We start from the raw sequence: 21,846 nt of genomic DNA, 5'->3' as shown, positions 1-21,846 counted from the left end.
TGTTTCTTACCTTCATCCATATCTTTAGAGAATCTGTTCAATATCCTCCCAGATGATGCGGTATTGATTGATGGCATGATTGATTGATTGATTGATTGATTGATTGATTCTTACCTTCATCCATATCTTTAGAGAATCTGTTCAATATCCTCCCAGATGATGCAGTATTGATTGATGACATGATTAACTGATTGATTCTTACCTTCATCCATATCTTTAGAGAACCGGTTCAATATCCTCCCAGATGATGCAGTATTGATTGATGGCATAATTAATTGATTGATTCTTACCTTCATCCATATCTTTAGAGAACCTATTCAATATCCTCCCAGATGGGGTGGATTCAAAGAAACTCATCGGACAAGAAACTACTTTTTTGAAGACCTCGTCATGGAGATGAGTGGTTGCTCGTAGAGTTGTCTGAAATTTGGAAGCACAACAAAAATAACTAGATTGGCCCCTAAAATATATCTAAATAAAATTTGCAAATGAGCTCATTAAAATGAATTATTAATATGCAAATAATGTGTGTAAAATAGCGCCCGTCTGCACGTCCGAGACGGGCTCCTTTGTCATCGGACGTTATGTTGCCAGTATGACTAGTGGCGTACCATCTGTCAAGATACTGGGACAAAATTAACCAAATATCTTATGTCCATCTTCCGTTTAGCCTGCTGTATGTCACAACTATATGTTGATACACATCATATACATCCCAATAAAGTCATTTTGGTAGCGGTCAGCTGGATTATTTCTATCCTCCTTGAATTTCCATAGATATAATTTTAAAATCCAACCATGGAAGCGGTCGTGACTAACCTTTGTGAATACTACTGACAGTATGAGGGCTGGTACACAACACCAATAGATAATCTGATACATCCATAGATCTGGGTTGTCTAAGATACTACTATCATCATGACTAACCTTTAAAAAGAGTAATCAGTATGAGGGCTGGTACAGAGCACCCATAGATTATCTGATACAACCATAGATCTGGGTTGTCTAAGGTACTACTAATGACTAACTGTTGTGAATACTACTGATTTAAAGAGAGTAATCAGTATGAGGGCTGGTACAGAGCACCCATAGATAATCTGATACATCCATAGAGCTGGGTTGTCTAAGATACTACTACTCATCATGACTAACCTTTGTGAATACTACTGATTTAAAGAGTGTAATCAATATGAGGGCTGGTACAGATCTGGGTTGTCTAAGATACTACTACTCATCATGACTAACCTTTGTGAATACCACTGATTTAAAGAGTGTAATCAATATGAGGGCTGGTACAGATCTGGGTTGTCTAAGATACTACTACTCATCATGACTAACCTTTGTGAATACTACTGATTTAAAGAGAGTAATCAGTACGAGGGCTGGTACAAAGCACCCATAAATAATCTGATACATCCATAGATCTGAGTTGTCTAAGATACTACTACTCATCATGACTAACCTTTGTGAATACTACTGATTTAAAGAGAGTAATCAGTACGAGGGCTGGTACAAAGCACCCATAAATAATCTGATACATCCATAGATCTGAGTTGTCTAAGATACTACTACTCATCATGACTAACCTTTGTGAATACTACTGATTTAAAGAGAGTAATCAGTACGAGGGCTGGTACAAAGCACCCATAAATAATCTGATACATCCATAGATCTGAGTTGTCTAAGATACTACTACTCATCATGACTAACCATTGTGAATACTACTGACTTAAAGAGAGTAACCAGTATGAGGGCTGGTACAGAGCACCCATAGATAATCTGATACATCCATAGATCTGGGTTGTCTAAGATACTACTACTCATCATGACTAACCTTTGTGAATACAACTGACTTAATAAAGAGAGTAATCAGTAGGAGGGCTGGTACAGAGCACCCATAGATTATCTGATACAACCATAGATCTGGGTTGTCTAAGATACTACCAAGACCCGCTGATGATGTGCTATTTGATAACAGTAAAGATGCACCCTGAAAAAATAGCATAAATGAATCGATCACTTTAGAATCCATGTTTGGGATATCTGTACAGCACAGTATTGAGAATGGATTTGAAGATTTTAAAGATGATTTCTGTAACAGAGGGTTGAGATGAGCTTCAACAGGCATAGTTGATTTTGATGTTGTTCCACAAACAATTACCATCTTATTTAGCAAAGTAAACACCTCACATAAAGTAATTACCCCCTTCATTATGAGACGACAACTCAAAATCTATGCGTCATATTTAAAAACAAACCCAGTTTAAATTCTGCAAATTTTGATTCATCCTTTGTCTTGATAGTTCAAAGTTTGTAGCCATGGTGACAAATATGCATTTTCAACTAAAAGCCATATTGTAACATTTCTATTAAAAAATAGATTAGTATTTCTTTTCCATAAAATGTTAGCTTTTACTGTCTCCTTTTAATTTAGAGCTGAACAAGTGCAGTAAAGCAAAGAAAATTGGAATTTACTACCAGCTCTAATACGGAACGATCCTTTGATAATTGTGTGTGTTAGAGACCGTCCCGCACGACCTGTACGTACTGTTAAGAACATCGCATACATCGCATACGTGTTCGACTAATATTTCCATCGTAATAATAAACCGTCTTATTAAGACAGTTTAATCAAAATCTTGGATTTTGACAAAACTACGGCACCTAAAGCCTTGATTTTTGCAGGGTATCTTTGTTTATTAAAGTACATTACAATCGGGTAAGAACCAGAATTTAAAAAAAATATATTGAGGCCGTCCTCCTCAGCAAATATTACAATATGGCTTTAAGTTGCACTAAAAAGCTACTCAAGTCAGTGTACCATTATATTTTCAATTGAAAGATGCCAGGGTCAGGGAATAATGATCCAAGTTTCCAATACTGTCTATTTCTTTATCACTTACCCCATCACCTTGTTGGAACCAGTAGCTGAGCCACCAATTACTAAATATAGTACCAAATGCAAACAGAACAAAGGGAAACAGCATGAAGAAAGCTACGATAAACCCACCACACGCCCTGATGTAGGACAGCGCCGTCCGGAATCGGTTTACTCTGGCTTCCACGGATTCATCCTTAATTAGACCGCCTGTGATAACGAATCATATGAATGGAAGTTATGAAATTCCTGACAAGTCAGAAAATTGAACACCCCAAATTGAGTTGGTTTCCTCATTCAATCCCCTAGAGAAAATTTCAACCCCACTAAAACCACCAAAACAGATTTTTACAAATCCTGGCGACCAGATAACCAGGCTGTCATTATAGCTGGAGGCAGTATGACACAGATGGGTCAATGAGTTACATATAAATGACCTTGTATGGTATTTAGTTTCCAAGAAGTGAGTTTTGCCTCAGGCAATTTGTGGTTAAATGTTGATCCCTCACTACCAGAGTTATTACCGTCAATTTAGTTTAAAAAGGAGATGAGATGTGAACAATTCTGTTCAGGCAGTGAAACCTAATGCACAGTATCCTGCTACAGACGGCGCAGAAAACAATTAAGCCAATATTTGGCCAAGAAAAGGCATCACTGCATCAAGAGCTTCCAGAGATGCTGCCCCCTGGACCCCCATCATGGATTTGCTCTGGACCCCAGGGGACCACCACCCACCTTAATTGCACTCTGCCGTCGCAGTAAATATTCCAAACAGCAGTTCAAGTTCCCAGAAGGAAATGATCTTTACTGCCCAGCAATATGTTACGTCATCATGTCAAACGGCACCCATGGGGATGGGTGTATGAATGATGCATTTCAGCTTGTACATGATTCCTATAGTCTTGGACCTAGCCAGTTTGGGCTTTTTCATCACTAAAAACTGGCGACAAGCTCGAAATAATGATCGTTGATTGGTTTATGAATTTCTATAAATGAAATTTTTTAATTGGTTATAAATATTATAATATAATACCCAGATTTGTAGCTAACCGTTAATGTAAAAGGTATCCATAGTTACAATAGGACTAGCCAAGGAGCCACTGTGCCAATCATCTGATATCGCCTTTCGTTACAGAGAAGCTCAGAAGCCGCAGCGCTTGCTTGTTTGCATTTTGTGGATTTATATAAACATGGCTGTCCATCAACCACTGAAACCCCAAACGCTGAAACCCAGTGGATGATTGACAGCAGATTCATCCAAGCTTAGTATGGGATGATGTTAGGCTAATCAGAAAAGATGTAACATCACCACCATACCCTCTACTACCAACCTTTATGTTTCCGTTCTTCTACCATTGGTATATCAGACAAAGAGCTTAGGAAGTCCGGTCTCAAGTCATTCTCATCCATTGATGAAGTCAAGCTTCGATGACTTGCCCCATCAAGACTTGTCATTGATTCATGATTGCTGCTTGTGTCCAGCAACGTATCGTTATTGTCTTCGCTTTCGTCCATATGAAATGTTCGTATTAGATTTGCGTATTCTCCATCTTTGGTCATCAAGTCATTGTGTTTACCCTCCTCGGCTATTCTACCATCGCGCATCAGCACGACATAGTCACAATCCGTCAAATACTGTATGAGAAGAATATGCTACACTAGCGGGAGTCCCGCACTTCGCGCGGGGTCCCGCTAGTTGGGTAAACGGGAGCGGTTAGTAGACAAGGCAAACGGTTATGATAATTATTAAACCTGACCTTTGACCTGGGATGAGCTTTCCGGTTTCAAACTGCCCAAGTGTCAGGGATTATATTCCCCCAAGTTACAGCCTAATGGGAGCAACTGTGAATTTGACCTGACCTTTGACCTCATATGACCTTTGCAGTTTTATACTCCCAAGTGCCATAGATTTTCCCCCGAGACACAGACCGATCAGAGCTACTTTAAATTTAACCTGACCTTTGACCTTATATGACCTTTGCAGTTTTATACTTCCCAAACAGCCAATCATCTTACGCGTATTCATCTTCGACCAATGAAATCTCGCCATAGCATTTTTTACACGCGTAAGATCTGCGTATTAGGGATGGACGGTATTCCATTTTGATTAGTACATACGACGAGCGTCGAATAATATCAGCCTCGATATCGATATGTACCAAGGTAGATTTCGTAAACGTGATCATTTAACTTTCACCTCTTGAAACTAATTGATATTGAGTATAAATTGACTCCAGATAATTGAGAAAAAGTAACCAGAAAGTGAGATAAATCGGGCTGTGACCATGACGGTCCAACAATCAGAACAATTCCTGACAGAGTTTTGGCATACAATTCAGGTATATCGCGTATCGTCCATCACTAAATTCTTACACGTATAAGAAGTCGTGGGGTTACAAATCTAAAAACGTCTTTACATAATATTGGTCGAAGTTTGCTACGCGTAAGATGATTGGTTGTTTGTGATTTCTTACTCTATGATTCGTCAACTTCAGAATCCCACTTCATTCTTACACGTGTAAGATGCAACCTTACACGTATAAGATGCAATCTTACGAGTATAAGATGCAATCTTACACGTGTAAGATTACATCTTACACGTGTAACCTTACACGTTTGTCTTACACGTTTTTTGGACCACTTGGCCATTCATAGTAAAAGTTCATCTACATTTGAAAGCGTGGTTTAGATGGTCAAATAATCTCTAGTCAAACTGTGAAAGAATTACACCATCAAAATATTTGCTTATCACATAATAGCTACGAATAAATACCAAACGCATCTCAAGTGGTGGTCACTCCAAAACATCACATGGTTTAGGAGAACATTTTTATGTGACTTGGGGGATGATTTAAAGTGACCACCACTTGAGATGAGTCTCGTATTAATTTATTCTTAACTATTATGTAAGAAGGGAAACATATAGCAGCCTATAAATGCATCCGATCTTTTTTGATACACACATATAATAAACATACCTGTAGTTGATGAGTGACAAATACAACTGATTTTCCATTCCCTTGTAATGCATCTTTGATGCAATGTCTAAAGATGTGCTGTCCTACGTGAGTATCCACTGCACTTAAAGGGTCGTCTAATAGATACACATCCGCATTCGAGTAAAGCGCCCTCGCCATACTAACACGTTGCTTCTGACCACCACTGAGGTTAATACCCCTTTCGCCGATCTGTAAAAAGTATATTTTGATGACGATATAGCTCTACCATGTAAATGGTACTGAAGCTATCATTAACAAAGCTCATAAAGTTGGTGACAAGAAAATTTATGATAGTTTGTACTGAGAGTTCTCCACAGCGTAAGTCAATATCTCTTCTCATCATAACCTCATTATAAATCAATCAATCATTCTTACCACAGTTTCATCTCCCTGTGTTAAGATATCTAAATCCTCCTGTAAGCTACAAGCATCAATGGCTCTATCAATCCCCTCATCATAACCTCATCGATCAATCAATCAATTAATCAATCAATCAATTACCTCAGTTATATCTCCCTGAGCTAAGATGTCTAAATCCTCTTGTATGCTACAAACATCAATGGATTTGGCATATCTTTCATCATCATAACATGATTATAAATCAACCACTCAATTGATCAATCAATAAATCAATCAATCACTCTTACATCAGATATCTAAATCCTCCTGTAAGCTACAAGCATCAATGGCTCTGACATATCTCCCCATATCATAACCTCATCAATCAATCAATTGATAAATCAATCAACTAATCAATCAATCAATCTCACCTCAACTTCATATCCCTGTGCTAAGATATCTAAACCCTCCTGTAAGCTACAAGCATCAATGGCTTTGGCATATCTCTTTTCATCATAACCTCATCATCAAACAATCAATCATTCTTACCTCAGTCTCATCTCCCTGTCCCTGTGCTAAGATATCTAAATCATCCTGTAAGCTACAAGTATCAATGACTTTGGCATATCTCCCCTCATCATAACCTCATCAATAAATCAATTGATCAATTGATCAATCAATCAGTCAATCAATCAATCAATCAATCAATCAATCAATCAATCAATCAATCAATCAACAATCTCACTTCAGTTTCATTTCCCTGTGCTAAGATATCTAAACCATCATGTAAGCTACAAGCAACAATGGCTTTGGCATATCTCTCCTCATCAGTGGCGTCACCAGGGATTTTTTCGGGGGTATGGGGGTGCAAAGTGAATTTCAGGGCGCCGCGGCTGCTCCTCATCATAACCTCATCATCAAGCAATCAATCATTCTTACCTCAGTTTCATCTCCCTGTGCTAAGATATCTAAATCCTCCTGTAAGCTACAAGCATCAATAGCTTTGGCATATCTCTCCTCATCATAATCATCACCAAATAAGATGTTTTCTTTTACAGTTGCATTGAATATGCATGCTTGTTGTGAGACATAAGCTATGGAACCCTCCAGTGCTATGGTGCCATTCATTCTTACCATACGGCCTAGTAGGGTGGACATTAATGAGCTTTTACCACTGCCGACACTACCACAAATACCTACAAGAGAACCCTTTATTTGAAACAAAAATATGATGTTAATATAATTTTATAGCAGTTGGAAATTCATCATCTTATTACTTTATTAACAAACAAGAGGTTAAATAGCACACACAACACTTAGGACATGGACCAATGCAGGGAAAACGAAGCAAAAACAAACCATCACATACAAGAAATGCATAAAAATCATTTAAAAGAGCCAACAAACATGATTAAACAATGTTCAATTTGAGGTATTCGAGGTCATCCCACAAGGGCTCTTTCCTAGTACAATTCTTATACTGTATGAGCCCAACAATGCTAGTTTATAAATGTCTTTGGTGACCTTTTTGGTGACTGTAGCTTTGCAAAATTTGAAAATGGAACGCACACGAGACACGTTATCTTTACTGACCAGGCCACGAGCGCCCTGGGACGAGAACCAACCTCAAAACAAACTAGATTTGTTTTTACACCCCCTTGTTAAAATCAGAAATAAGACCGGAATATTTGTTTTGCTTACGATCATGAGATGTTTTTATATTTTGTTCAAAAGGAACAGTGAGTTCGGCAATCAAAGCCCTTTGGGCAGATTCATTATACAAAAATATGTCTGGGCGTTGAGATGTAGGCAAAATATTTGGAGGTATTGTACACCGTACCCGGAAGAGGTCATGCCCTTGATGTCCGCAAAAACCTTCACATCGTGCTACCAAGAGTCTACAACCAAGTGTTGGGGTCAAGTGTCCAAAAGGTCATTGATCCAAAACTTGGGTTGCCAGTCTCCCGATGAAGGTCGAAGTTACGACCGAAAATTTGAGGTATGTCTAATCTTGTGTTGAGATCAAAAGTTTAAAAATCATAAATTACCACTTTAATGATTGTATTCAGTACTTGGTTGTCAAGGTTGTAAGCTACTACACAAGCTTTAATTTGTTTCAATATGGTGGTCCTCAATTAGCAGTCCTAAAACAGCTTGGGCCACTTTCGTGCCATACCGTCGTTTTACCTTTTCTGTTTCTGTTTCGGTTTCAGTTTTCGGTTTCGGATCTCATTGTTATTTTGAAGTGTTAGCATGGTACGTGTGAACAATCCTTTTATTCTAGTCTTTTGTTGCCTACAGAAAAGTTGAACGAAGATAACTTCTGTTTCGGTTTCGGGAGTTATGTTAATTTCTGACATGAAAAACGTGAGATGAGAGGGTTGATGCTAATCTAGACAAAAGAAGTGTCTAAATTTTACGGTCGTAAATTTGCGATACATTGTACGGCTTCAATTGACTTGCGTTGGGTGTTCAGCCTAGGCGGGAGTGGCTCGTGAAAATAGCCCAGCGTAGAAATATACATTAATCACTAGTAATCAGTGTTGCCAAGAATTACGTATACGTGTTCGTGCAATCGCGCAAAAATCGGTCATATGATTATGTAGAGATGAAACGGGGAATTATTTTCGTCCCAAATACACCTTAAAACTTGGTAATATGCAACACCAAAGAAGTGCGTTGAAGTGAAACTAATTGGATTTCTTTCATTGGAATTGGTAATCTGATAATTGCTTCAGGCAAAATTGCCAGACTCAAATCTATTTTAAATGTATATTATTTGTCATTCATTGACCAGCGAAAGGGACGCTAGACCACTAAAAACACCGGTCTTCCACACACTGTGGGTGTTCCATAATCTTGTCTTATCCAGCCTTTAATAACAACAGGCATCCATCTCTATTGAAATAAGCTGATTGGTCCTTCAAACTTAATAATGAATTCAAGGAACAGATCAACTCACATAATCCTTGCGTTTTCGTTTCTGAACAATAGAGCAAACAGAAAAGATAAAACGTCAGTTTGTATAGCAAAAGTGACTGAATTCAGTTGAATCAAGAACCATCTGCTCTAAACAGATGAGTAATTGTAAACAATAGGACACTTAAAATGGTATTTTAATTTATAAATTTGAAATTTCATATTATTTATTTACTAATGTCAATTAAGTGAAAGAAAATTGGGAAAAACCTTTGTTCAAATTTTTGACGATAAGCAAAGTTCATTTGACAGAATGATACGTGCAAAAAGTGGCCCGAGCGATAAAGTAAAATCGGGAATACCATTTGAGCTGGGAAAGTCAAGTTTTTCTGTTAGCCAAGATATTACTATTAAATTCTACTGTATGTCACATTTACGCCATGACCCATTGTTTTCTGAAGAGCCCAAATGCAATTGCTAATCATGAAAATCAATTTAAGCGATGCAAGTTTGATATGAGCGAAAATATCAAAATTGGCCCAACTCGTTTTTTGGCAGATTTAGTTTGTTGAGCATGATTGAACCCGAACTAGTAAATAAACCAAGTTTAAAGTTTTTCTGTTGGCCAAGATGTTACTGATTCTACTGTATATAACATTGGTGCCATGATCTCTTTTATTTTTTCTAAAAAGCGTATAATTTTTATTGTTACAGTCTGCAAAGGTATGTGCCACTTGAAGTGGCTCCCGGTTCACATGAAATTCATGTGAACCAGAAGCCACTTTGGGTCAAAGTGGCTGAGACGTCCTTATTCTCTCTTACGCTCGTATGAGGCACATTTCTACCAACACACGCATTCCTTCAATCAAATTTGCTGAAATAAAATGTCCCCCAATACGTACCTTTTTAACAACCAAATTCATATCAAAAAGACATGTGACCACACTTGAGCTACCATCAAGAAAATTCTCCATCTCTCCATTCTTCTGCTGTTGCTGATTATCTTTCCCTTCCCCCTGCTGTTGCTGTAAACTCGCAATGATAGACTCTGATGAGCTAGTACTCTCTTTATCCCATGCAAATGTGGCATTGCTGATTTCTATGGCATTAGCTAGGTTCTCAGGCTTGTTTTGAATGGGTTCTATTTCTTCCATTAACAATAATTCCTGTATAACGTAAATTGAATTAAACTATATATTTGATTAAAAAGTATAAAGACACACCCCAATGGCATTGGGCTATTCCTGTCGAAATACATACACCCCCTATGGAAGACATGACATTAAAGCCATATTATAACATTTCTTTAAAAAATAGATTAGTATTCATTTTCAATAAAATGTTAGCATTTACTGTCAGATATGTCCCCTTTTAATTTTGAGCCGAACAAGTGAGGTTTATTGGAATTTACTACTAGCGCCAATGTATGTTACTTCGGCGGTTGTAATATGGTACGATCCTCTGGCGTGTGTGTCCCGCACCGTCGTGTACGTAGGGGTGTGTTGACATCGCATACGCGTTCGACTAATATTTCTATCGTAATAATAAAACGACGGTTTCGGCGGTTTATTCAAAATCTCGAATTTTATTGATTTTTGCAGACAATCGTGTAAAAACCTGAATTAAAAAAATTATTGAGGGCGTTCTCCTCAGCAAATGTTATAATATGGCTTTAATCTCCCACACTGCGGGTGTGCAGGCTGATTCAAAATGAAATACACTGTTGTTTGTGGTGCTGTTGTACGAAATCTATAAGGAATCCGCTAGACCTAACTTTTGGGTGGTTTGTATGTTTAAACGAGCAAAACTAGCTATAAGACACAATGTTTTCCACTACGACCCAAGACCTAACTTTTCAGACGATTTGAATGTTTGAAGGTGCAAAAATAGTCATAAGACACCGTGTTTTCTGCTGCGTTCAGACATCATCCCTACAACTCTTTAACAAACAAATTCTGAATTGGCAGGTGACGTTGAACGCAAACTATATTAGAGATATTGCGATGTTCCAAACGCAGCACGCGGACCGTACGTTTTCACGTACGTTTTTACGTACGTTAATACGGTGTTAAATATTGCTAGTCTCGGTTCCAAACTGGATTGTGCTCATTTGTCATGGAGGAGAACAGGTCGGGTGGAATAAAGACTATCAATCTGATCTAATCGAATCTAGGTCAATAGAGGGCATAGTGATTGAAAAATTAACAGTAAGTGCAGGCTACTGTGTCTCTGCCTGATTCAAACAGCCCGCTTTTGATTTTGACTAAAATTTTGACTTAACATGCTGCTTAAACTTAATTGTATTTTTGTGCTCCCTAAATATTATTGTTGCCCAAAAACATATATTTTGGTAGATTAAAGATCACTACATCCATATATCATGACTTTACTTTCAAAATGAGACTTTTTCGTCCTGTAAATTGGGCGCGTTGCATAAACTTCGACATGAGGTAAAATCAGCATATTTCAACGTAGCATCTGCGTTGTATACTACGTTGGAATCCAAAATGGGAAATCGCAATGTCATTTTTGTACGCAAAGTATCACACACATTGTTACAAACAAAAAGGATCATAATAGTAATTTGACTTTCCTTCGTATGTTCATTATCATTGACTGTCCTTAACATATTGTGAAATGGACAAATTTTGTGCATTTTCAACGATGTATCTACGTTTATTTCGCACGTTGAAAATCTTAAAAACTGGCTAAATATGTGACCTCGCTACGATACAGGAGAGTGGTTTTGAATAGATCAACGTACGTCTGAAACCTATGTTTGGATATCGCAATCTCTCTAGTATCTTTAATTCTGACTTTTATTATAACACCTGGTGTTACGCAAAAATTTGACATCAAGGCAGGTAACAGCAGTCTACACCATGCCCAACAGGTTCAAAAGTCCCATAAAGCTATTCAATTTCTGCCATACCCCTGTGGAACATTTAAGAACAAAATCAGTGCTGCAACGCTTCCATGATCCATACAGGATAAAATATGGTTAGGTACAGTCAATACTCACTTTAAATCGTGCCCCTGGTTATGTCCAGCCGATATTTACCAAGTTAACCCCTGCCCACCCACTCTCGTATGTCCAGCCAATACTTGCCTTAACTTGTGCCCCTGGTTATACAGCCAATATTTACCTTAACCCCTGTCCACACCTCTGGTTATATCCAGCCAATAATCACCTTAACCCTTGCCCCCTGATTATGTCCAGCCAATATTTACCTTTACCCGTGGCATGGCTACAAGTGTTTCTGCAATTGCCTTGGCAGCCATAGGTGTTCCCGTTATAACAACACGAGTAGCATTCAGTAATGCTAGGTAGGTGAAAGCCTGTAAGGAATGAATAAAAAGAGAAGCATCAATTTTTGAACCAGAAAATAAATCTTGGTGATTTATAGTATACTACGCCAAACCCACGGGGTCTTGGCACATTGGGCTATAGAGGTCATCCGTGTTCTATAAGTTGCATATCCTATCAGCGACTGCTATACCTTGTTTAGGACTTTCAAAAGAACTACCTGCATGTGCATGACGGTCCAACAATCAGAACAATTCCTGACAGAGTTTTGGCATACAATTCAGGTATATCGCGTATCGTCCATCACTAAATTCTTACACGTATAAGAAGTCGTGGGGGTTACAAATCTAAAAACGTCTTTACATAATATTGGTCGAAGTTTGCTACGCGTAAGATGATTGGTTGTTTGTGATTTCTTACTCTATGATTCGTCAACTTCAGAATCCCACTTCATTCTTACACGTGTAAGATGCAACCTTACACGTATAAGATGCAATCTTACGAGTATAAGATGCAATCTTACACGTGTAAGATTACATCTTACACGTGTAACCTTACACGTTTGTCTTACACGTTTTTTGGACCACTTGGCCATTCATAGTAAAAGTTCATCTACATTTGAAAGCGTGGTTTAGATGGTCAAATAATCTCTAGTCAAACTGTGAAAGAATTACACCATCAAAATATTTGCTTATCACATAATAGCTACGAATAAATACCAAACGCATCTCAAGTGGTGGTCACTCCAAAACATCACATGGTTTAGGAGAACATTTTATGTGACTTGGGGATGATTTAAAGTGACCACCACTTGAGATGAGTCTCGTATTAATTTATTCTTAACTATTATGTAAGAAGGGAAACATATAGCAGCCTATAAATGCATCCGATCTTTTTTGATACACACATATAATAAACATACCTGTAGTTGATGAGTGACAAATACAACTGATTTTCCATTCCCTTGTAATGCATCTTTGATGCAATGTCTAAAGATGTGCTGTCCTACGTGAGTATCCACTGCACTTAAAGGGTCGTCTAATAGATACACATCCGCATTCGAGTAAAGCGCCCTCGCCATACTAACACGTTGCTTCTGACCACCACTGAGGTTAATACCCCTTTCGCCGATCTGTAAAAAGTATATTTTGATGACGATATAGCTCTACCATGTAAATGGTACTGAAGCTATCATTAACAAAGCTCATAAAGTTGGTGACAAGAAAATTTATGATAGTTTGTACTGAGAGTTCTCCACAGCGTAAGTCAATATCTCTTCTCATCATAACCTCATTATAAATCAATCAATCAGTCTTACCACAGTTTCATCCCCCTATCTTAAGATATCTAAATCCTCCTGTAAGCTACAAGCATCAATGGCTCTATCAATCCCCTCATCATAACCTCATCGATCAATCAATCAATTAATCAATCAATCAATTACCTCAGTTATATCTCCCTGAGCTAAGATGTCTAAATCCTCTTGTATGCTACAAACATCAATGGATTTGGCATATCTTTCATCATCATAACATGATTATAAATCAACCACTCAATTGATCAATCAATAAATCAATCAATCACTCTTACATCAGATATCTAAATCCTCCTGTAAGCTACAAGCATCAACGTGAAAAGAAATTAAAAACCAAGAAGCAGTGGCGAAAAGAGAGACTGTATCCAAAGCGCAAATATGCTGTGAGGGAATAACTTTATATTGCCCAAAAACATATATTTTGGTAGATTAAAGATCACTACATCCATATATCATGACTTTACTTTCAAAATGAGACTTTTTCGTCCTGTAAATTGGGCGCGTTGCATAAACTTCGACATGAGGTAAAATCAGCATATTTCAACGTAGCATCTGCGTTGTATACTACGTTGGAATCCAAAATGGGAAATCGCAATGTCATTTTTGTACGCAAAGTATCACACACATTGTTACAAACAAAAAGGATCATAATAGTAATTTGACTTTCCTTCGTATGTTCATTATCATTGACTGTCCTTAACATATTGTGAAATGGACAAATTTTGTGCATTTTCAACTATTTATCGACGTTGATTTCGCACCTGTAGAGTCCTCAAAACTGGCTAAATATGTGACCTCGCTACGATACAGGAGAGTGGTTTTGAATAGATCAACGTACGTCTGAAACCTATGTTTGGATATCGCAATCTCTCTAGTATCTTTAATTCTGACTTTTATTATAACACCTGGTGTTACGCAAAAATTTGACATCAAGGCAGGTAACAGCAGTCTACACCATGCCCAACAGGTTCAAAAGTCCCATAAAGCTATTCAATTTCTGCCATACCCCTGTGGAACATTTAAGAACAAAATCAGTGCTGCAACGCTTCCATGATCCATACAGGATAAAATATGGTTAGGTACAGTCAATACTCACTTTAAATCGTGCCCCTGGTTATGTCCAGCCGATATTTACCAAGTTAACCCCTGCCCACCCACTCTCGTATGTCCAGCCAATACTTGCCTTAACTTGTGCCCCTGGTTATACAGCCAATATTTACCTTAACCCCTGTCCACACCTCTGGTTATATCCAGCCAATAATCACCTTAACCCTTGCCCCCTGATTATGTCCAGCCAATATTTACCTTTACCCGTGGCATGGCTACAAGTGTTTCTGCAATTGCCTTGGCAGCCATAGGTGTTCCCGTTATAACAACACGAGTAGCATTCAGTAATGCTAGGTAGGTGAAAGCCTGTAAGGAATGAATAAAAGAGAAGCATCAATTTTGAACCAGAAAATAAATCTTGGTGATTTATAGTATACTACGCCAAACCCACGGGGTCTTGGCACATTGGGCTATAGAGGTCATCCGTGTTCTATAAGTTGCATATCCTATCAGCGACTGCTATACCTTGTTTAGGACTTTCAAAAGAACTACCTGCATGTGCAACCATGATTGCTTCAAAATAGCCCGCCAAAGTCATGCAGGTAACTCCGAGGTCGTGCATTGAATTGGTTTGAATGAGGAATACTACGGGAACCAGCGCCGTTTGTTAGAAGTCACACATGAGTAAAGTGGATAACCTCTATTCCAGTTGAAATCCATACATGGAAGACATGACCTTAAATTTCGACACAGCTGGGGAGTGTAAATTTCAATAGGATTACCTGATACTCCATTTGATATGAACACTCCCTGTGTAGGAGATTACGCACTGACCATTAGTAGCCCCAAATGACTCAAAAACTATTTAACTACAATTCAGGGACTTGCAGCCAAGCAGTGTACACCCTAGATCTACCACAATGAACCTTCGCAGTCATTTTTTGCTCCCCGAGTTTCTTCCAGGATCAGGACAATTTGAAGTACAATAGTTCTTTGTTACAGGAAAATTGAAGATGCTAGTTCCATAATGGGGTAAAGCCACGTTGTAACATTTCCATAAAAATAGATTTGTATTTCTTTGCCACAAAATGTTAGTTTTCACCCCTTTTAATTTTGATCCGAACAACTGATGTAAAGCAAAGAAAATGCTTGCATTGAAAATACATGTACTTTGAATCTTCTTTATACCATTCATCTCGAACTGCACACAATGTGACTTAACCATCGTTCATACAACATCATGCGTGATTGGTCGATAGGCGGGCATAAACATATGCCGGCTTTTAGGTCATAAACAAGTCGCGCGAGAACTGATGTACGCTCGCGAGTAGGATATATCATTTGTATTTCACATTGATATATACTCTAATAATTATAAATATATTAACAAACAAACAAACCTGTGGTACATCTATGTCATAGCCAAGTGATGTATGAAGGATGATGGTAAATGATGCACTCATAATAGACACTACAGGTAGCATACTAGTACTGAGACTTTGTACATAGCCAGACTTCTCTAGAACACTGCGTTCTTGATTGCGTATAGCTGAAAATTATTGAAGAAACAGTATTTTGTTTGAATTCACCTCAATACGTAATTTAGTATTACAATCATTTTCATCACTTTACTATACAAATCAAACCAGAAACATATGTACAAAATCATCATCTGGGGCATGCTACTGTAACGGGAATCAAAATGTGTGTCGTAACCACTAGAGTTGATCTTAAAAAAGTGGCGGTGTTCCCAAATCGATTTGACTCAGATTTAACCTGGATTATATTTGACCTGGGATTGCATGAGTTGTTGTGTGAGATAACCAGATACCGAGTGATATTTTGATAGCTTCAAGGCGGATTATTCTGGTATTCATAATGAGCTTGGTGATGTGAGTTAGAAGCGCTGATAAATGATGCAAATTAATATTTTCTGATGCATTTTTGTGCGTAGGGATTTGCCGTGTAAAATATGGTCGCCAAATGCGATTTTCCAACGATAAGGGGATGTCATTTTTTTTTTCTAAATTTTGTATGACCCTATCGTGGGCTAGATTCCTATTAGCCCCCCCCCCCCTCTTCTGCCTACACAGACTCAAGACAAATTATTCACTGCCGGAACCAAAACGCGGAGCGCGCAAAAACTTTGCATTACATAACTTATATTGGGCGAACATTTTGATTGTTAATTAAAAATTAAAAAAAAATTTTTGAGTCACCAGCCCTTATTAGTTCTATAAACCTACTATGAATGGCCAAGTGGACCAAAAAACTTGTAAGATTATACGTAACCTTACACGTGTAAGATTGCATCTTATGCGTGTAAGATCGCATCTTATACGTCTTAGAATCTAGCGGGATGCTTAAATTGACAAATCATATAAAGAACCCATCTTTAAACACCAAACAACCTATCATCTTACGCGTATTCATCTTCAACCAATGAAATCTCGCCATAGCATTTCTTATACGCGTAAGAAAGGGGTGGACGGTATTCCGATTTGACTGGTACGACGAGTGTCGAAAAATCCAGATAACTGAAAAAAGTAGCCAAAAGGTGAGATAAATCGGGATGTGACCATGACGGACCAACAGTCGGAACAATTCCTAACAGAGATTCGTCATAAAATGCATGACATTGTAGCACTCATACAAAATTAGAAAATGCCTCATTTACGGTTTTGGTGACGAGCTCTCCTTATCCTCTGTACGCCGCCAATAATATCACGTATCGTCCATCACTAAAATCCAAATCTTACACGTATAAGAAGTCGTGGGTAAATGGGTAATACAACTCACAAAACGTCTTTACATATTATTGGTTGAAGATTGCTACGCGTGAGGTTGTTTGTGATTTCTTACTCTGTGATTCGTCAATTTAAAAATCCCGCTTCATTCTTACACGTTTAAGATGCAATCTTACGCGTATAAGATGCAACCTTACACGTGTAAGATGCAATCTTACACGTGTAACCTTACACGTTTATCTTACACGTTTTTTGGACCTCTTGGCCATTCATAATTTTTGGTGTATCCCCTACGTGTAAGAGGACACGAAATTTCCGGCGTGCAGGAAGCTTAGATACATAGAAATGTGTTGCTCTGAAACGCAATTTGTAAGGGGATATTTCTTCTTGTACAATGTAATAAAATGCAATACGGTATATGTCACATCTTACAATATATGTCACATCAATTAAAAAAAATTGTTAAAAGCTAGATCGCTCAGTGATGTAATACAAACTCAGATGTAGAGATGTATTCAATTCCATTTAAATCAATATTCTACTTTTGACGCAGATAAAGACAGTTGTATAGTGTTTCGATATGCTCCATAGACTTGTTATTTAATATGCTACAGCCAGTGCTATACACACGTGGGTCTGCGCTGGATGGGCTATCATTGTTCTTTTGATAAGATTATATTATCAAACAGTTTAATATACCACATTATTATCGGTCAGTTTAAAAACATTTAGGTCAAAATGCAGTTAAATATGTGTTGAAAGAAAAAAACAATCGCAGCTGAGTGTATTGAACTTCCAGTTAGTGTATTGAAAACAAAACCTGAGTTTTACCTGACAACAAATCGAATTTTCTTATAATGGCAACGTCTATGGGTACTGAGCATGCGCAGGTCGTAAAAACGTGTATGAATGGAAACGCTGCGGTATATCATATCGTTACAGATACAGTGATATGCTTAGCCTGAGTCACTCGGCCCATCTCGAACAAAATCGCCATGCGTAGCTGTTGAATATTGAGTGGATTCGCCGTACTATCACGGCAATATTTGACACGAAGATATAGGGATAATATGAGTATTGAATCTGTTCATCTGGACTTACTATTTTGATAGCGACAGTATCGCGTCTCATCCAAGACGCATCATCACGATGACTGATCAGATGATGAACTATTGACCTGTGACACACTTGCTTCCTGATTGCTGTGCCGTAGGTCCTTGAAAGGTCGTCTCTTGTGACGTCATACCATCAAGTGCGTCACAGGTCAATAGTTCATCATCTGATCAGTCAGCCTCTAGTATTCATTGTGTGGATTTTACATTATGTGTAAATACCATGTGTCATATTATTTTAAATCAAAAACACGCCGATTTATACATTTCAAGTCAGCTCATATTTTATTCCCATTATTGTGCTTGATCTGTTTCGCACAAAGCAAATCAGTTTTATTTTATACATGTGTTTAATATAATTGTGTGCTGCCAATGTGTGTTATTTATTAAAACCAGGCATCCAATATTGCATTATTTTATTATGAATATATTTGACCTGTAGCTGTGAGAGAGCAACCGATAGCGATGCTGTTTCACCCCTGGTGACCCTTTTGACTTTTTGACATGTTCACGTTATATTGAGGATATTTTTACCACTTTTAAGCCCGATTGGGCATACTCTAACTTTTGATCTTTGACCTCAAGTGACCTCGGTTTGATTTCGTTCATGCTCCCGTAATATGGAGAATTACTTTCACTAAGTTTAAGTCAATCTGGCGAAGTTGAAAATTTAGCCACGGTATGACATTTGACCTTGATGACCTTGATTATATTTTTTACATGTTCCCCTCATATGCAGGATTCCCCTCCCCCCAAGTTTAAGCCTGATAGGACGAAGTTTGAAATTGAACCCTCCGTGATGACCTTTGACCTCGGTTGACCTTAATTTTATTTCGCACATATATTTCACTTGTATTGGATTGCACCCACCGAGTTTGAGCCCGATCGGGAAAGGTTTTAAATTTAACCCCCTCCGTGATGACCTTTGACTTTGGTTGACCTCGATTTCGTTTCGGTCATTGTATTTCCCTGGTATTAAATATTCCGCCCACCAAGTTTGATCCCGATCGGACAAAGTTTGAAATCCACGACCTTTGACCTTGACCTCCGATGACCTTTAAAACCAGCCGAAGGACATACTCTTCCCGGTACCTACCCATATCCGAAATATCGCATCGATGCGTCGAAGCGCGGCGAAACGCATAGCTGGATAGACAGACACCCCCCCCCACACACACACACACACCCACATATCCCAATGATTGACTACTCTCATGGTTTATTTACCAAATTCTAAATGTTCATATTGAGAGAATAAAATATAGATTGTGTATTATCTTTTTGACCTACATTGCTCACCATGGTCATTTACAGTATATTTCTTCATATACTAGTCCAAGTTAAACACACTTATGTGCAGATGTTGCGAAAGCTATAGATACCAGCTATCTTTTTCAATGCTATTGTTGATGTGATGATAGCTGAACAGCTGTTGTTGATCACTGCTTAGCAACGGAGTTGCCAGACGATTTCTCCATCAACTGGTCGTCACAGATGTGACTTAGATTGTACTGGTTCTCGTCTCGGTTTATTGTGGTGCCTTGCTTTATGGAACAGTCCTGATGATATTATTGTGCAAGAATGGTTTTTTTACATAAGTCAAAGAAATTATGTTGGAATTATTACTCCCCACTAAAACTATGAAAATAGGGTCATGATCATAGTTATGGGGTTGTGATCTTACCTCCTATTTGCTTTGAGAATGGAATTTCCCAAGCGTACATCTTGATAAGCTTAATGCAAGTGATAACTTCACTCATGAGACGTACACGTTTATCCGTGATTTTAATGCAGCGATGACGGAAGTGAGTTATCAGTTTGGACAAGAACATCTGTATATGAATAAATACAAACAAAACCAATTGAAAAATATTGTAACGACTCGAATCAAATGACTCGACTTAACTCGGACTCAAGTCACTCAACGCACCATTTTAGTTCTTAAGACTTTAGTCTTCAATCAAAATTAACCCCCCCCCCCCCCGAATAACATTAATTTCTACAACATTTACATAGACATAAAATGATGTGTACTCTAGCAGCATAAGGCCCTAATATTAACAATCTTTTTCTTTATGTATGCATTTGTGGAGATGCGAAAGATATTCGACTGTGACCAGGTAATATAGTCACAAGTCATGATTACCACACTAAGTATGTACTCGTTAAACTATTATAGTTGACTATTTTGAATCTAATCGTATTCTTTATTTCCCTCCTTAGGGGGGCACTTTGAAACATATATCAGATTGCTAAGTCCGGGGGGGGCACTTCAATTTGAAATGGATATAGGTGTAGGGCTGGCACTTTCGCACTAAGGGGCATTCGGTGAGAGCAAAATATAAAAAAATATGGGGTAATTGGGTGAGAGCATGATTTTTGGCATTCGGTGAGAGCAAAATGTAAAAAATATGGGGTCATTGGGTGAGAACATGACCTTTTTTTAAATGGAATCTTTGGGTGAGAACCGAAACAGCGCCACAGAAACCTGGAAAATCGAATTTCTAGTTCTAAATGGCTTAAAGTTTCTTTGTTTTTCTAAATAAGTAACAAATAAGTAAGTGACAGATCAAATGGAAAAATAGGTGGTCTAGCAATTTTAGAGCTATTAAAACAACATTGTAGGCTTTTTTGGGTTGTTTCTGAATTTTGTTCTCAACCAATGCCGCCAAAATTCCATCTATCATCCAATACCTTTTTAATTTTTCTCACTAAAACTCCTATTTTAAAGTCTCACAGCCTTACAGGTACACCTGTATATTTCATATTGAACTGCACCCTAACCCCCACCCTACCCCTTTTTTGTTGTCACTGACCTGTAGTGGATAGAACATGATAAAAGATGTTGTCCCTAGAACCGCTGTCCATCCAAGGATTACGTAAGAGGCAATGAGACTGAACACACAAATAAAGATTCCAACAATTCCCATTGGTAGATATTTGCAGAGATCAAACAATCTTTGGCTGTCGTTTGTACACAGATTAATGAGCTGATGAAAAGGGAAGAAAAAACATTAGTGCTATTTGACACCATAGAATATAAAAACTAGTAATTTGATAAGTGAAAATAAGATTTTTAACGGAATAAATCTAAATAATATGATTATGCAGTTTATTCCGTTAAATATTTACCCCATAATTTCCCTCATTCTTCAGGCCCTGCCCTCTATCGGGTGCTAATTT

At 38.0% G+C, this 21,846-nt stretch overlaps 1 protein-coding gene across 1 annotated transcript in view; it reads right to left on the bottom strand.

The window, feature by feature from the left end:
* Positions 1–21,846, bottom strand: part of LOC140169312 (ATP-binding cassette sub-family C member 5-like) — a 51,479-nt gene that overhangs the window by 8,101 nt on the left and 21,532 nt on the right. Inside the window, exons 6-21 of the mRNA XM_072192570.1 lie at positions 21,480–21,653; positions 20,348–20,495; positions 16,205–16,353; positions 15,053–15,170; positions 14,596–14,662; positions 13,887–13,932; positions 13,365–13,574; positions 12,367–12,474; positions 10,038–10,301; positions 7,156–7,425; positions 5,857–6,066; positions 4,210–4,513; positions 2,904–3,088; positions 1,835–1,990; positions 820–927; positions 291–420 (exon numbers count right to left, since the gene is read on the bottom strand). Of these exons, the coding sequence (XP_072048671.1) occupies positions 291–420; positions 820–927; positions 1,835–1,990; positions 2,904–3,088; positions 4,210–4,513; positions 5,857–6,066; positions 7,156–7,425; positions 10,038–10,301; positions 12,367–12,474; positions 13,365–13,574; positions 13,887–13,932; positions 14,596–14,662; positions 15,053–15,170; positions 16,205–16,353; positions 20,348–20,495; positions 21,480–21,653 (2,647 nt within the window). The remainder of the gene's footprint in view (positions 1–290; positions 421–819; positions 928–1,834; positions 1,991–2,903; positions 3,089–4,209; positions 4,514–5,856; positions 6,067–7,155; positions 7,426–10,037; positions 10,302–12,366; positions 12,475–13,364; positions 13,575–13,886; positions 13,933–14,595; positions 14,663–15,052; positions 15,171–16,204; positions 16,354–20,347; positions 20,496–21,479; positions 21,654–21,846) is intronic.

This window comes from Amphiura filiformis, chromosome 14, assembly GCF_039555335.1.
Source record: "Amphiura filiformis chromosome 14, Afil_fr2py, whole genome shotgun sequence".
Taxonomy (NCBI): domain Eukaryota; kingdom Metazoa; phylum Echinodermata; class Ophiuroidea; order Amphilepidida; family Amphiuridae; genus Amphiura; species Amphiura filiformis.
Note: the sequence above shows the minus strand (reverse complement) of the source record. Positions and strands in the feature narration are given on the sequence as shown.